The 17,738-nt window shown below is 45.3% G+C and overlaps 1 protein-coding gene across 3 annotated transcripts in view; it reads right to left on the bottom strand.

Annotated features, from left to right (window-relative positions):
- ASTE1 (asteroid structure-specific endonuclease 1) overlaps positions 1 to 17,738 on the bottom strand; it is a 47,658-nt gene that overhangs the window by 3,126 nt on the left and 26,794 nt on the right. For all 3 annotated transcript variants that reach the window (XM_068129518.2, XM_068129519.2, XM_068129517.2), the window contains 4 exons: positions 10,729 to 10,974; positions 6,283 to 6,493; positions 4,749 to 4,959; positions 460 to 731 (listed from right to left, as the gene is read on the bottom strand). In XM_068129518.2, coding sequence (XP_067985619.2) covers positions 464 to 731; positions 4,749 to 4,959; positions 6,283 to 6,493; positions 10,729 to 10,974 — 936 coding nt within the window. In that variant the 3' untranslated portion in view covers positions 460 to 463. The remainder of the gene's footprint in view (positions 1 to 459; positions 732 to 4,748; positions 4,960 to 6,282; positions 6,494 to 10,728; positions 10,975 to 17,738) is intronic.

Genomic DNA, 17,738 nt, shown 5'->3' with positions numbered 1-17,738 from the left:
CTGTGTGCGTTTGTGTGCGTGTGTGTAATCACGATTTATGTGTGTATGCATGTAGAATCACGGAACAAGATCACAGGTGTGTGTATGTATGTATGTATGTATGTATGTATGTATGTATGTATGTATGTATGTATGTATGTATAATGACGATTCTTGTGCATGTGTATAAAATATGTATAATATGTCACGTAAATTATGTATAATCACAGCTGTGGGTGCGTGTATGTATGTATGTATGTATGTATGTATATGTATATATGTATACCTGCTGATGTCTCTGTGCCTGCCACACTGTTCACTTCCTTACTCCTCCTACCCCCATCCTCCAGGAGTCCATAAATTGGTGGATTGAATCGATGTGGCAGGCATGAAACAAAAGGCCGTGTCCCATGTTAAAGCTTCTTGTACATAGTACCACCATGGCTGGTGTAAAATGGCACATTTGGTTATGCTACGTACGTGATTATTTCAAAACCAGCGCAGAAACCCAACCGCATTCTGCATCCAACTCGTCTTTCACATCGTTTCTGGCTGCACGTGTCTTGCTCTTTCTTTTCTTCTTTTTCGATCCAACCTTCGCAACACTTGCTGTGGGACCTTTGGTCGTTGCTTGCTGCAGTGCCAGGTAGAGAGCGAGAGTACCGGACGAGGAGGCGAGCAAGCTCTCGGGTGATACGGACGGTGAGGAAAGAGCCCGAGAAAGGCCGTGGACCAGTGGGCCACAGTATAACCTAAGTGTCACGAGAAGAGAGGAGCAGCAACACTAATCGGTCCGTTCACACACAACACCTGCTGCACATGATCAGGAGCTCAACAGAGATTTGAGCAGCATGCTCGGTTAGGTTTTCTTAAAACAAATAATTTTATTTTGGTGAAGAAATTTGCGGACTCAACTGAAAGATGCCTACTCCCTTGCGAGTGTTTTCATATCAGCCCTCAAGATTATGTGGATTTTACACAAAATTGAAGGTAGTTTCAGTAGCATATTCATTACTGGTAAAAAAAAAAAAAAAGAAGGTTATATTTGGCTTACAATAGCCAAAATTATCATCCGCATTCACCAACGGTTGCCTGAAAGAAGGTTAAGAGTGAATTAGGATAATAAACAAGCGTAACGCCCGAGGTCCCCCGTCGGTGAAGTGATGCGAGTTGACAAAGTGGAAGACGCAAGGCGGCCATCTTGGATTTTGACGTGGCGACCCAATTTTCAATGGCGTTCTTCCTTATGCCTAGATAGACCCACACACCAGATTAGAAGTTGGTACTTCGCTTATTTTTCAAGATATTCCGCTCACAAGGTTCAGACATACATGGCGGTGGCCATCTTGGATTTTGACGTGGGTTGCACTCGCACACCAAATTAGAATTCGGTCCTTCGCTTACGCACGCACGCACGTACGCACGTACGCACGCAAGGACAGAGGGGAAAACCATACTCCCCCTTTCGCTCCGCGGTGCGACGGGGGACAAAAAAAGCATATCACAATGGCCAACTCTTATTGCGACCATTGTTCACCACAGCAACACCAAACATGAATGAGCTTCATTGACATCAATCTTCCTTTTTTCTTCTTCTTCTTCTTCTTTAACGGCCACTATGATCCCACTTCGTGGGATCGGCCACGGGAAGCTTGGCCCAAGTCCTTCAGAAACCGGGCCTGGCATTCACCTAGTTAGGGCAGCAATTTAGAATTTGGCCATCGTGCCAGCGACGCTCGCTTTCTTTGCGAAGGACACCATGGGATCTTTACCGTTCACCAACCCAGGCTGCACAGCTTCGAGGGAGTGTGAATACCTCTCGGACATCCAGTCAGATCACTTTGGTGACATCAGTCTAATACAAGAAAATAAAGTATTAATTAATATTCGACGTCGACAAAGATTTATTGGACAGACTCAATTTGTTCTGTTAAAATCACTCAAAATATGAGTCAAATGAAGAAGTAGTGGGCAATGCATGCTGATAAAAATGAGCATCTGTTACTAAAAGGAGACGCATCTGTCCATGTGTGTGTCATGCGAAGAAGAAGATGAAGAGGCAGCACCTCAAGCTTTAGCGTTTCCTGCTGTCGTAGAATAATAAAAAAAGTTACCGTAGCCCAGCTAATAATTGATTTACCTTTTTGGAAAACTAATAATTGATATACTTGGAACAATAATTTGTCCATTTAATCACAGGATTGCCAGTTTTAAAAGCCCTCTTTTTGGGATTGAAGAAGAAGATGCAGGAATGGGAGCTTATTGTAGTCGTTCAAACGATAACATTTATTTTTCAATGACAGCAGGAACCCTTTAGAAGGACACAAAAGGACCAAACAAAATAATATATAGTAATATTTTGCGAAGCAATACAAATATACAAAAGTCCAAGACAGAGCACACAACAACAACAACAACAACAGCAGCAACAACAGCAGCAATTGCGACACAGCTGACTCCGTACGTGAAAAACCCGAATGCCTCAACTCTGTGTTTGCCTCAAAATCTTGTGTCCCAAACCCATCTCTGTTCCCACCTTTCCCAGTCGAACACAACTGCTCCTGGACTCTGTGTCCTTCTCTCCTGACAAGGTGGAGATGTTTCTGTCAAACCTTCACTCTGATTCTGCAACTGGACCAGACGGCATCAGCCCACGGGTCCTAAAATCCTGCTCTGCCGCTCTATCTCACCCTCTCTCTGTTCTCTTCACCCTCTCTTTTGCTCAAGGTCATCTGCCAGCATCTTGGAAATCAGCAAACATTACCGCTTTACACAAAAAAGGTGCAAAAACACATCCTTGCAACTACCAATCAGCCTGCTCCCAATTATCAGTAAAGTCATGGAATCCATCATTGCTTTGGATATCAAATCCTTCCTCTTCTCCAATGGCTTGATCTCCGATCATCAATTTGGATTCAGACCAGGTCATTCTACTCTGGACATGCTGCTTCTGCTGTCTCAACAATGGATGGAGGTCCTCAATGCCAAACAGGAAATCAGAGCTGTCTCCCTTGACATATCACGTGCCTTCGATACGGTCTGGCACCCCGTTCTGCGCACCAAACTCTCCTCCTATGGTATCCATGGAAATCTCCACGCATGGCTTCCGGACCTCCTCTCTGGTCGTAGTCAACGTGTGGCCCTGAATGGATTTCTCTCATCTCCCCTTCCTGTTCAGGCTTGAGTTCCCCAAGGCAATGTTCTGGGCCCTGTGATTTTTCTGGTCTTCATCAATCATCTCCCTGACTCTCTGGAAAACCCTATCTATCTCTTTGCTGATGTCTCCACTCTCTACCGCTCCATACCTCATCCCTCAGATCGGTAGTCTGCAGCCTCCTCACTCTCTGCAGAACTGGACAAAATCACAAACTGGTCAAACAAGCGGAAGATATCTTTCAATCCGGACAAATCGCACACTCTTAATATGTCTCTCCGAAAATACCGACTGGATAACCCTCCCATCCACTTTCTGAATAATCCTCTCCAAGAAGTTCTGTCATTCAAGCTTTTGTGTCTCACTATCTGCCATGATCTTTCCTGGGAAAACCACATTTCCAAGCTGGCCTCCAAAGCCAGTCGCAGACTGGGCATCCACCGTCGTGCGAAGTCCTTCCTTGGCACACCTGAGCTCCTCACCACATACAAGGCTTTCATCCGCAGCTCAATGGAATACTGTTCTCCCCTCTGGGCTGGTGCTCCTGCCTCACACCTAGCTCGTCTTCACGCCGTTGAAACCAAAGCTTTGAGAATCATTGGAATCTCCCGCGATGACGCTAACTCGGAGGGCCTCTCACTCACTCACGGCAGGCAGGTTGGTGGACTTTGTCTTTTACCGACTCCTCTCCGGCGTAGCTCCCCCAGCTCTGTATGTGCTCTGTCCCTCAAATATTCCTCCAGGTCGCTGCAATCTGCCAAATATTCATACAAGATCTGCCAGCAACCCTCTTCTCGTAAAATTGCCAAAATCTCGGCTCTCTGCTCACCTTCACTCCTTCATTCCTCTTTTCTCCCGCCTCTGGAACAAACTCCCTCACTCTCTTCAATCCCACTACTCCCTCCAGGTCTTTAAAACAGCTGTCCACCACCATCTCTTATCTTCCCCAATCCAAAACCTTGATCTTTTCTACCGCTGTTCATTTTACCCCAGATACACTTTTTTGAAATACCGACTTCTTTCCTTGAAGTGTCCATGTGTTTTATACCTCTCCCACGCCTACCCCCCCCATTCCCATGCCTCCTCCCCCCAAGCCCCCCCCCCCTCCCACAGATCTCCCGATGTCTCTGTTCTCCACTGTTGTACTTGTGTGCTTCCCTCTCTCTCTCCCCATCGTCTCCTGCTCCTTTTATTATGTTTTTTTTAATGCGTCCGTTTGTTGTTTTTGTGATTACTGTTAGCTCTTACACGAGCCTCCATCTTGTATCCACCCCCCTTCGCCAAAACAAAAAGACGTGTCTTTTTTTTGTGTGTTTTACTTCTTTTTTATATACTTCGTCTCGGCTCATATATGAGCGAATACCGAGCATATAATAACGGCAGCGGGATACAAGAGGTGGTGAGAGAGGGAAACACAACAGTCATTTTACTTAATTTTACATCCTCCTTGAGATTCATAGATAGACATGCAATATGTTTGAGCCCAAACCACCCTGCGATGAAATAACTGGAGTCCATAGAACACCTTACCCAGTGCAGTCTTGAGAAAAAAGGGCATGGGCGGGATCTGCGAGCGGCAAATTTGATTGGTCGAGATGACGTATAATTCTCTCACCTTTCCAAAGGAGGATCTTGCAGTGGGTAGCCCAAAATCTTGTTCAAATGGCTTGCCATTACTAAGCAGCTGAACCACTGGTTGCAGACATGTGACGTCACTTCTTGTGGCCTTGCCAACACCTTTGATTTGGCAAGGTTCATCAAAGCTTTCACGATGCAAATCTTGAGGTCACGCCCGGTGCCTGGTGCCTCTGCTTGTGAAACAGGGCCTAAGGGAGGGAGAAAACAGCGATAAATAGCTGAACGGCTGTCCCTCAAAATGAATGTGTTCTACATACGTTTGGGGAAAATATTGCATGAGCCTGGTCGGGTGGGGACGGAGCTGAACTTAGAAAGTTGAAAGTTTGAAAAGGAAACAGAAGGGGAAGATAATAAGCTAGAAGGAACTTAGAAGAGAGCAGGAAAGGACAAGGGAAGGGGGTATGTAGAATACGTGGAGGGTGGGGAGGGGGGGGGGGACAGGAGGGGGGGGGGGGTCAAAATTCCACCATTTTTGTGTTCGAAATGAAGATAACTCATTTCTGCAATAACAAAACTCCTTTTTATGTGGTAAAAAATCAAAAGGAATGGCAAACATGGTACCTCTCCTTGAATGAGCAAATAATGGGTATTAATTATAGTATAAGCGGACATCGGTCACAATGCCAAATAACTCGAATAACAATGGTCATGAAATAGCCATTTGCTTTATTGGAGTGAATGTAAAACGAAATATCATCTTGTATGACAAGTCCCGATATGTGATTGGACAGCTTGTTTTGCCCCCCCCCCCCCCCCCCCACGTCCCCGACTTCCTTATCTCCCTTTAACTTTCTCAATTTAGCTTCCCCTCCTCCCCCACACCTCTCCCTCTTCCCTCCTCCCGCACCACCACCATGCTTACTTAATAATGTTGGCCTGTTTATAGTCGTCATCTGAACCGATGGTCAAATCACATATAATATGAGGGAGTGGTTAGGGGCGGGAGGGGGAAGGAGATAGCCAGATGGGGTGCGGGAGAGAATTAAGAAAGTTACATGTACTTCTCTCTTCCAGACATTTCCACTTGAATTTGTTTTTGATACTGTCAATGTTGTTTTTGGGGGGGGGGGGGGGGAAAGGATTAATTGGCCGCAATTACTTTAGGCACAGCGTTAGTCACTGTAGGGGGCATGTAATCTAAAGGCCTGTATGTTTAACTACATGATCTTTTCTACCCCCGTTAATTCACCCCAGATCCACTTTTTTGAAATACCTACTTCTTTCCTGGAAGTCCTAGCAGTGTCCATGTGTTTTATACCTCTCCCAGCCCACCCTATCCCCCCAAGCCCTCTCCGTCCCACAGATCTCCCGATGTCCCTGTACTCTACTGTTGTACTCGTGTGCTTCCCTCTTTCTCCCCATTTTGTCTCCCGCTCCCTTTATTATGTTTTATGTGTCCGTTTTTTTTGTGTGTTGATTAATGTTTGCTCCTACACGAAGAAAAAAAAAAGAAGATATCTCGACAGGTACAATGATTGGTTACAGCAATGGAACAATACTTGTGGTACTACCAGCAGAAATGGAGGCTGTCAATTTTCCGTATACAAAACCCAGCAGTAGTGCATGCAGATGCAACGGACGAGGCTTGGGAGCGACGGCATGGATTAGCCAGTGCCTGGTGGCTGCAATTGGCAGCTGCAGGTCTGTTGGTACATCGGCCAAATCTTCAGCAGAGCAGCCCATTATGGTAAGCAAGAGATGGTAGCGACTGTCCACCTGGATCTAGACATAATTTAGAAGAAGCAAAATAATTATAATGTGAAGCATCACTGATAAACCCGATCTCCACTCGAGGCAAGCAGTCATGATGTTTCAATTTTTTTTTTTTGAGTTAAAAACATTCATATTAAATATGACAAAATTATGCTCTACAAATGGAGTAAGCGAGTAAGAGAGGTGCTTCGTTATATCAGCAAAAATAATAATACAGATGGTAAACTTATTTTATAAATAAAAATAATTATCATATTTTATTTTTAAAAAATCAATGAAAAATCACTCATAGAGCGACACTTGGCAAAAGAGAACAAAGCAGAATGGCACTCAGTAGAGCATCCTTTAGACCTCAAAAAAAGTTGGTGGTTGAATTCAGTTCGCCGATATGAAAATCCTATTCAAATTTCAAGTCAATCGGATGAAAATTGAGGATTTTAGAAATTTGAAATGGTTGTTAACCTTTTGGCCGATGTTGACCTTATGACCTATGTTGACCTTTTGACCTATGTTGATCTCAAAAATAGTTGGTAGTTGAATTCAGTTCGCCGATATGAAAATCCTATTCAAATTTCAAGTCAATCGGATGAAAATTGAGGATTTTAGAAATTTGAAATGGTTGTTAACCTTTTGGCCGATGTTGACCTTATGACCTATGTTGACCTTTTGACCTATGTTGATCTCAAAAATAGTTGGTAGTTGAATTCAGTTCGCCGATATGAAAATCCTATTCAAATTTCAAGTCAATCGGATAAAAATTGAGGATTTTAGAAATTAGGAAAAAGGTGGTTGACCTTTTGACCTCAAAACTAAATAGGATTCTGTCGGAACACCACCTCTACCATTTGGTGAAGTTTCGTGAAGATCATTTTTAAATTGTGACCTGTAGACAAGTATAAGTGATCGGACACACAAAAAAACACAACACACAACACACACCACACACCACACACCACACACACACACACACACACACACACACACACACACACACACACACACACACACACACACACACACACACACACACACACACACACACACACGTCAAAATTTTTTTTTTGTCCAATAACAAGTATAAACAAAAACATAAAATGTGTGCAAGCATCAATAAAAAGATCAATCGCCATCGCTCCTGCTCCCACAGCTCCGACAGGGCAGCAGTCGGAGACAAGGTGGGAGGAGGCTCATTGTGCTGCCAGATAAAGGCAGAGTAAACAGCGCTGATTGGCTCAGGGCATGCGCTTCCAGTTCAAACGATGGTGGCGGGTGTGTTTATTCGGCAGGTGCTGCACGTGATGATGGATTTTATTCATTTTTTTTTCGGAAACATTTCTCGAGGACAAAAAGCTCTAACCAATCAGCATTGTTCAGGGCAGCGTTAAGCGAAGTGTTATTGTACTGGAACATCTTTTGATGACATTTTTCAATGTTTCACTTCATGAACTTGTCTGTCACAAACTCAACACGTTTTCTTCTTCCTCATCTAGATCTCTTGCTCTTCTTCAAACAATTTAGTTTATTAGTCTGTGGATCACGCATGTTCCCAGTACGCTTTCAATAACCCTTCATTTTATCCTCACTGCGATGTCTGTCTTCGTTTTCCAGAATTGGGTATCATGAGAAGTCCAGTCTGCAGAGAAAGCCAGCATAGGACAATGAGCACTTACCAGTCTGTACCTCTCCTGTGTCCCTCCAAAACCACCAGCTCCACGACCCACATCCCCCACCACGTCTCCTGCTCCCCTTCCCACCACCGCACCTCCTGCTCCCCTTTCTCCCTCCACGTGTCCCCTCCCTCTTTACCCATGTCCCATTCACCTTCCTCCAGCCACGTGTCCCTCTCGCTCGTGTTCTCCTGCACCGAGTGGGACATACCATCCACCCAATGATTACAACGCTCTGTTTTTCATTTGTGACGATTTTAACGGTCACCACACCAGCGAGCTGGGTGTTCGTTCGGTAACAAACAGCCATGGCATTGCAGCAAAGGCCTTCTGCGACTCCGTGGGTTTGACCCAGTCGATCAATTTCCCAACCGGATATCTGCAGAGTACTTCCTCCCTCCTGAACCGAGTAATGACTAATTTTCCATCTAATTTTCCATCTAATCTTCTTGTTCATCTTCTGTCCCCATTGGCTCCCCTGATTACTTTCTCATCAAGGCCCACACGTATGTGGCCATTTCAAGGGAGTAACAACAATGACGCAGGGGCTTTTTGGACATGCCAACTGGTGGGGACCCTTGGACCACCTTCTCCACAGCACCCGATATTGATTCTAACTGAGAGTTCTCTCACCGAAACTAACTTTCTCTCGTGCACTGGTTTATCTAATCTCACATGCAACTTCCATATCCATCCTCTCGACCCTCACACACTGAATCTGGTGGGGAGGCGGTTGCAGTCAAGCAGCTTGTTTTCTCAGCTTGGAAAGCTAACCCGACTGAGGATAACTTTCTTTCAATCAGGAAGGCTCGCAGCAAGTGTGCGTCCACCCTGAGGCAAGCCAACAACAACAACATGCATTTTAAAGGCCATTTTCCCTACTAGAGCGGGGGTTAGCCTTGCGGTCCCCATGACAATCTTCTCCATTTTGCCCTATTTTCTGCATCTCTCCTTGTTAACCCCCTTGCCCGCATTTCTTCTTCCACCATCTTTAGCCAAGCCTTTCTCGGTCTTCCCCGTCCTCTACTTCCTTCTACATTCATTTCCATCACTCTTCTCAACCAGTCACTTTCATCCTTCCTCAACACATGACCAAACCAGCTCAACCTGTTCCTCTTCACAGCATCAATCACAGGCTCTATTCCCATCATCTTTCGCAATTCATCATTTTTCTTCCTCTCTCTCAACGATACTCCACACATCCACCGAACCATTCGCATTTCCACCCTTTCCAACCTTCGTTGCTGCTCTACGTTCATTACCCATGTCTCGCTCCCCATAAATCATAACACTTCTCACACATGCAGCATACACCTTTCCCTTCAGCTTCAACGACACTCCCCTCCTCGTCAGCACGCCACTCAGTTCCCGAAACTTCTTCCATGCACATCTCACTCTAGCAACCGTTGCCGAGTCTGATCCACCTTCTCCATTCAGCACGTCTCCGAGATAGCAAAATGTTTTCACACCTTCCAGCTTCACGCCGTCTCCAAAATCCAACTCAACATTTCCTCCATCTGCAGCTCCCTCTGTGCACACCTTACATTTGAATGTAGCTGCCACACTGGTTAATGACCCTTTCAGACCACTCAATTTTTCATGAACCCACTCAGCGCACATTGTACATTGAATGGCGTTCACTCCGACACCCTTCCTGCACACAGCACAGGCCACTTCCCAGTTCTTTCCACCTCACCACATGCTTTACCACTTGCCATCACCTTCGTCTTTCCAATATTCACCTGAGGCAAGCCAGAAAAAATATAATCTTGCAAATCGCAAGGCCAAACTCTCCGACCAGTCTCCCACCTCCAAGTCATGGGTGGTGCCCTGTCAAGTCTGTCTCTGATGTAGTGATGTATGTTCCTCTTCCATCCCATCCTTAACTCAAAAGGCAGTACTCCATACTCTGCCCAAGATAAGGTAGAATGTCTAAACTCTGTCTTTGCTTCCAACTCTCATGTGTACCCAGCACATGCTGTTCGGTCTCCCACTTACACAGACATACCCACTGTCTACTGCACTCCGTCTACTTCTCCCCCGAGAAGGTAGACACAGGGTATCAGTGTCCATGTTCTCAAATCCTGTCTGCTGTTCTTCCTCCACACTCTCTGCCCGATCAAGTCTGTCCTTTGGCTGCCTCCCCTCTGCATGCAAGTCAGCAAAGATGAAATTAATTAAATAAATGGACTAATGACGTACTGTATGAATATACTTGCAAACCACGCCTCTCGAACGCCAGGAAACACCTTTTGAATACCAAATAATAAGAAAAGGCTCTTAAAGACTAATTACTTTCAGCAGGTATACTCTGTTTATGTTGTTCGCATAAACAAGCTACGGTACTGCATGCAAGATCAAACAATCAGCAAAGGATGTTTCGCAGTTGTAGAATTCTCACCGTCATCACCAAATTTATACATTATTTCTAATAGATTCCGTGATCTATTGTTGACCAACATATAGCTCGCTGGAATATTTCGGCATTGGATAATTCTGCGCTGGGTCTGCAGCTTAAAGTCACGTGGAACTAGACATTGTGACAACATTTCTACGAGACGAAGAAAGAAAAGTCACCTCTGGCAAGCGATGCAGTTCAGGGATATCTTGGGCAAATAAGGCCGAGTCTTCAGGTCTGACTTGAGTGTGCAACAGTCCCTTGCCACGGCGATCTATCTCCACAAGACACCATTTTCCAGATGATCTGTGGTGACGGCTTTTCGGTCGAAGACTAGTTGCAGGGCCTCCTAGGAGGAGGCTATAGATCGCATAGCGTATATTACGGGAGCACAGGTGGGAACTCTGCAGATGCACACATTCCACCTGCACAAAGAACAGTAAACTCGACACAAGGAAACCGAGAAACTTGCATCCAGATGCAATGTGTCATTTACATTCATGTAACCCATCAACTGAATCGATCGATTTACTAACCTAAAGCTTACCATCTAAGGCAACGTAAAATGTTTGTTACTCTTCTCACAAGATCTACATCTGATATTATTTAAAATCCAATCCTATTTACTCTGATGCCAAGGTACCATTCCAAATGTCTCCCGACACAAAATAGGCCTTGGGATATTTTACATTCATGATTGCAGATCGGTCAAATGGCTTAATTACCCCCAAAATAAAAACCATCCTGGCCCTGGTGTTGGGCTAGCGGCTAGGGTGCCAGCTTAGGATCCTAGGATCCTGGGTTCGAATCCCGGTCGATCGCTGAATTAACGCCAGGGGGGTTGACTCAGCCTGTCATCCTTCCGAGGTCGGCTAATTGAGTACCAGTTTACTGGTAATTCTCTGTTTGTCGTTAAAGGCGGCAAAAAGGGTTGGCGTCAGGAAGGGCATCCGGCCGTAAAACATTGCTTCAAAAAGGGGACCAAAAAACAACAACCACGGTTCCTGGAAAAGGCCAACCCCTGCTTTGCGGGGAAAAATGGCCTCTAAAGGTGGTTATTTATTTTTATTTATTATTTATTTATTATTGTATTATTTATTTGACCCATCCCATTTACCCCATCCCATTTGACCCACCCATCCATGACCCATAACACCCATTTATTTGACCCATTTATTTGACCCATTTATATTTATTTGACCCATTTGACCCATTACAAATGATGGTTATTATTTTATTTATATGCAACGCAACATCCCTGCTGGAAACACAACCGAACAGCAGTTTCAGTATTGAACAAGCCTATCAGAATGCAAGCAGATCTGACAGCTCACATGTGACCAAGTTAGACATCTTATTTTCAGATATATCATTAAAATACAATTCAAATCTCATCACATGCAATAATATTGGTGTTACCAACATTGGACATTAGAAAATACTTGATGCAAAAAGTGGTGGCAAAAGCTCCATGCTTACTTAAAGCAACATATTAATATCACTGGCAAATAATCCATCCTTACGGACAGGTTAATTCCCCCAGAATTACGGATGGGTTAATTCCCCCAGAATTACAGATGGGTGAATTCCCCCAAAATTAATGATTGCTCAATTCCCCTGGAATTACTAACGGTTAATTCCCCCAGAATTATTGATCGATTAATTGCCCCCAAAATTACTGATTGCTCAATTCTCCTGGAATTACGGAGGGGTAAATTCACCCAGAATTACAGCTTGGTTAATTCCCCCAGAATTACTAATCGATTAATTCCCTCAGAATTACGGTCAGTCAGGTTAATTCCTTCAAAATTACAGATGGGTAAATTTCCCCAGAATTATGGATGGGTCAATTGGGTCAATTGGTCAATAAGCCTGGTGTTGGGCTAGCGGCTAGGGTGCCAGCTTAGGATCCTAGGATCCTGGGTTTGAATCCCGGTCGATTGCTGAATTAACGCCAGGGGGGTTGACTCAGCCTGTCATCCTTCCGAGGTCGGCAAATTGAGTACCAGTTCACTGGTAATTCCCTGTTGGTCGTAAAAAGGCGACAAAAAGGGTTGGCGGCAGGAAGGGCATCCGGCCGTAAAACATTGCTTCAAAAAGGAGACCAAAAAACAATAACAGCCACGGTCCCCGAAAAAGGCCAACCCCCGCTTGCAGGGAAAAATGGCCTCTAAAGGTGTTTTTTTTTTGTTTTTTTTTAATGGATGGGTCAATTTACCCAGAATAACAGATGGGTTGATTCCCCTGGACTTACGGTTGGGGTAATTCCCCCCAAAATTACAGATGGGCTAATTCACCCAGAATTACAGATGGGCTAATTCACCCAGAATTACAGATGGGGTAATTCCCCCAAAATTACAGATGGGCTAATTCACCCAGAATTACAGATGGGTGAATTCCCCCAAAATTACTGATTGCTCAATTCCCCTGGAATTACAGACGGTTAATTCCCCCAGAATTATTGATCGATTAATTGCCCCCAAAATTACTGATTGCTCAATTCCCCTGGAAATGCGGACGGATTAATTCCCCCAGAATTATGGATGGGTTAATTCCCCCAGAATTACGGATGGGTTAATTCCCCCAGAATTATGGATGGGTTAATTCCCACACAATAACGGATGGGTTAATTCCCCCAGAATTACTGATTGCTCAATTCCCCTGTAAATGCGGACAGGTTAATTCCCCCAGAATTATCGATGGGTTAATTCCCACACAATAACGGATGGGTTAATTCCCCCAGAATTATGGATGGGTCAATTCATCCAGATTACCGATGGGCTAATTCCCACACAATAATGGATGGGTTAATTCCCCCAGAATTACAGATGGATTAATTCCCCTGGTCTTACGGTTGGGTTGGGGTAATTCCCCCAAAATTACAGATGGGTCAATCCACACAGAATTACAGATGGGAGAGTTCCCCCAAAATTACTGATTGTTCAATTCCCCTGGAATTACGGACGGGTTAATTCACCCAGAATTAAAGCTTGGTTAATTCCCCCAGAATTACTAATCGGTTAATTCCCCCAGAATTACTAATCGGTTAATTCCCTTAGAATTACGGTCAGGTTAATTCCTCCAAAATTACAGATGGGTTAATTCCCCAAGAATTATGGATGGGTTAATTCACCCAGAATAACAGATGGGTTAATTCCCCTGGACTTACGGTCTGGGTAATTCCCCCAGAATTATGGATGGGTTAATTCAGCCAGAATAACAAATGAGTCGATTCCCCTGAACTTGCGGTCGGAGTAATTCCCCCAAAATTACAGATGGGTTAATCCCCCCAGAATTATGTATCTGATGCTCCGCCTTCCTCTCTATTAACGGTATGGACCTCAAACATCCGGGGCCTTCGCTCAAACTTGACTGATCTCTCCATACAGGTTGCTTCTGACAAACCAGATGTGATCTGCTTAACAGAAACTTTCCTCCTTCATGATGTCTCTGATTCCTTGGTATCTCTCCCAGGTTACTCCCTCCTCCGGTATGATAGACCTGAGCCTCGTCCTGGAGGTGGGGTTGCTATCTTTATAAAAAACTCTCTTCCTCACTCGCCCTGCACTGCCCTCTCTCCACCTCACCCCCAGGAATACCTTTGCCTACGGCTTCCCCTTCGCTCCCACCTTTTGTTCAAATGTGTGTTGTACCGTCCACCAAACAGTGATGACTCCATCTACATCTCGCTGTCTGATAATATGGACCAACTTCTTTCTACCCATCCCAACTCTCTCTTCCTCATATGTGGTGATTTCAATTGTCACCATGCCAGTTGGCTGGGTGTGGGTACCTCTCTCACCAGCCATGGCTCTTCAGCAAAGGACTTCTGCGACTCACTGGGACTGACACAATCTGTCAATTTCCCGACCCGGATCTCAGTCAACGGAGCATCTTCTCTTCTGGACTTGGTTATGACTAACTTCCCTGAAAATGTCTGCTGCTCTTCTTCTGCTCCAATCGGCTTATCTGATCAAGTGCTTGTCAAAGTGGACATCTCTCTGACCATTCTCAGAGAGCCTCCTCAGCGTCGGCGAGTCTGGCATTTCACTCAGGCCAACTGGCACGGTCTTCAAGCAGCCATCAATCATCTGGACTGGTCTCCCATCTCTACCGCCTCTGACATCAACTCATCCTGGGAATTCTTCCAAAGTAAATTGCTCTCTCTCATGCACAGATTTATCCCATCTCGTCTTCAGTTGTCATACCCTTCCTCCCGTCCATGGTACACGGAATCTTGTGGTGAGGCTGTGGCCCAGAAACAACCTGCTTTCGTCTCCTGGAAAGCAAATCCAACGGAAGGAAATCTCATTTCCTTTCACAAAGCCCGAAACAAGTGTGTGTCCACCCTCAGGAGAGCCAGGAAACTATATCTCTCCGTTCTCAAGACCGAACTCTCTTATCTGTTGCCCTCTTCCAAATCCTGGTGGCGTCTGGTCAAATCTGTTTCTGGTGTTTGTTCCCCCTCCATCCCCTCCCTCGGCTACACGGCTGACTCCGCACGTGAAAAAGCTGAATGCCGCAACTCTGTGTTTGCCTCTAAATCTTGTGTCCCAAACCCATCCCTCTCTGTACCCCCCGTACCCAGTCGTACCCAGCTGCTCCTGGACTCAGTGTCCTTTCCTCCTGGCAAGGTGGAAAAGTGTTTGTCAACCCTCGACTCTGATTCTGCAACTGGTCCTGACGGCATCAGCCCACGGGTCCTAAAATCATGTTCTTCCGCTCTTTCACTCCCTCTCTCTGTTCTCTTCACCCTCTCTTTTGCTCAAGGTCATCTGCCATCTGCTTGGAAATCAGCCAACATCACCGCTTTGCACAAAAAAGGTGCAAAAACAGATCCTAGCAACTACAGACCAATCAACCTTCTCCCAATTATCAGCAAAGTCATGGAATCCATCATTGCTTCAGATATGAAATCTTTCCTCTTCTCCAATGGCTTGATCTCTGACCATCAATTTGGTTTCAGACCTGGTCACTCTACTCTGTACATGCTGCTTCTGCTTTCTCAACAATGGATGGAGGTCCTCAATACCAAACAGGAAATTGGAGCTGTCTCCCTTGACATATCACGTGCCTTCTATACGGTCTGGCACCCCGCTCTGCTCACCCGAAACTCTCCTCCTTTGGTATCCATGGAAATCTCCACGCATGGCTGGCGGACTTCCTCTCTAGTCGTAGTCAACGTGTGGCCCTGAATGGGTTTCTCTCATCTCCTCTTCCCGTTCAGGCTGGAGTTCCCCAAGGCAGTGTCCTGGGCCCTGTGCTTTTTCTGGTCTTCATCAATGATCTCTCTGACTCTCTTGAAAATCCTCTCTGTCTCTTTGCTGACGACTCTACTCTCTGTCGCTCCATTCCTCATCCCTCAGATCGGCAGTCTGCAGCCTCCTCACTCTCTGCAGACCTGGTCAAAATCACAGACTGGGCAAACAAGTGGAACATGTCTTTCAATCCTGACAAATCTCACACTCTTACGATGTCTCTCCGAAAAGACCGACTGGACAACCCTCCCATCCACTTTCTGAATAATCCTCTCCAAGAAGTTCTGTCACTCAAGCTTTTGGGTCTCACTATCTGCCATGATCTTTCCTGCGAAAACCACATTTCAAATCTGGCCTCCAAAGCCAGTCGCCGACTGGGCATCCTCCGTCCTGCGAAGTCCTTCCTTGGCACACCTGAGCTCCTCACCACATACAAGGCTTTCATCCGCAGCTCATTGGAATACTGCTCTCCCCTCTGGGCTGGTGCTCCTGCCGCACACCTAGCTCGTCTTCACGCTGTTGAAACCAAAGCGTTCAGAATCATTGGAATCTCCCGCGATGAAGCTAACTCCAAGGGCCTTTCACTCATTCACCGCAGGCAGGTTGGTCGTCTTTCCGTCTTCTACCGACTCCTCTCTGGGCTCTGTCCCCCAAATATTCCTACAGGTCACACAAGATCTGCATGCAACCCTCTTATGGTTAAACTGCCAAAATCAAGACTTTCTGCTCACCTTCACTCCTTCATTCCTCTTTTATCCCGCCTCTGGAACAAACTCTCTCACTCTCTTCAATCCCACTCCACCCTCCAGGTCTTTAAAACAGCTGTTCACCACCATCTCTCATCTTCCCCCATCCAAAACCTTGATCTTTTCTACCCCCGCTAATTTCACCCCAAATCCTACACTTTTTTGAAATACCAACTTCTGTCCTGGAGGTCGTTGGTCTCCTTGTGTTTTATACCTCTCCCCCCCCCCCCCCCCCTTCCCACGCCTCCTCCCCCCAGGCCCTCTCCCTCCCGTGCTTCTCCCTGCTCTCAGGTGTTGTGTTTGTGTGCTTCCCCTCCTCCCCCCATCTTGTCTTCCGCTCCCTCTTTTTGTATGTTTTGTTTGTCTGGTTGATTTGTTTGTGAAATAAATGTTAGCTTTTTCACGAGCCTCGATTCAGTATACAAAAAAAATAAAAAAATAAAAAATTATGGATGGGTTCATTCCCCCAGAATTACTAATCGGTTAATTCCCCCAGAATTACTAATCGGTTAATTCCCTCAGAATTACGGTCAGGTTAATTCCTCCAAAATTACAGATGGGTTAATTCCCCCAGAATTATGGATGGGTTAATTCACCCAGAATAACAGATGGGTTAATTCCCCTGGACTTACGGTCTGGGTAATTCCCCCAGAATTATGGATGGGTTAATTCAGACAGAATAACAGATGAGTCGATTCCCCTGAACTTGCGGTAGGGGTAATTCCCCCAAAATTACAGATGGGTTAATTCCCCCAGAATTACTAATCGGTTAATTCCCCCAGAATTACTAATCGGTTAATTCCCCCAGAATTACGGTCAGGTTAATTCCTCCAAAATTACAGATGGGTTAATTCCCCAAGAATTATGGATGGGTTAATTCACCCAGAATAACAGATGGGTTAATTCCCCTGCACTTACGGTCTGGGTAATTCCTCCAAAATTACAGATGGGTTAATTCCCCAAGAATTATGGATGGGTTAATTCACCCAGAATAACAGATGGGTTAATTCCCCTGGACTTACGGTCTGGGTAATTCCCCCAGAATTATGGATGGGTTAATTCAGCCAGAATAACAGATGAGTCGATTCCCCTGAACTTGCGGTCGGGGTAATTCCCCCAAAATTACAGATGGGTTAATTCCCTCAGAATTATGGATGGGTGAATTCCCCCAAAATTACTGATTGC

The sequence above is a fragment of the Myxine glutinosa genome, chromosome 9 (genome assembly GCF_964187855.1).
Source record: "Myxine glutinosa chromosome 9, kmMyxGlut1.1, whole genome shotgun sequence".
Taxonomy (NCBI): domain Eukaryota; kingdom Metazoa; phylum Chordata; class Myxini; order Myxiniformes; family Myxinidae; genus Myxine; species Myxine glutinosa.
This window is presented reverse-complemented; position numbering and strand designations above follow the sequence as displayed.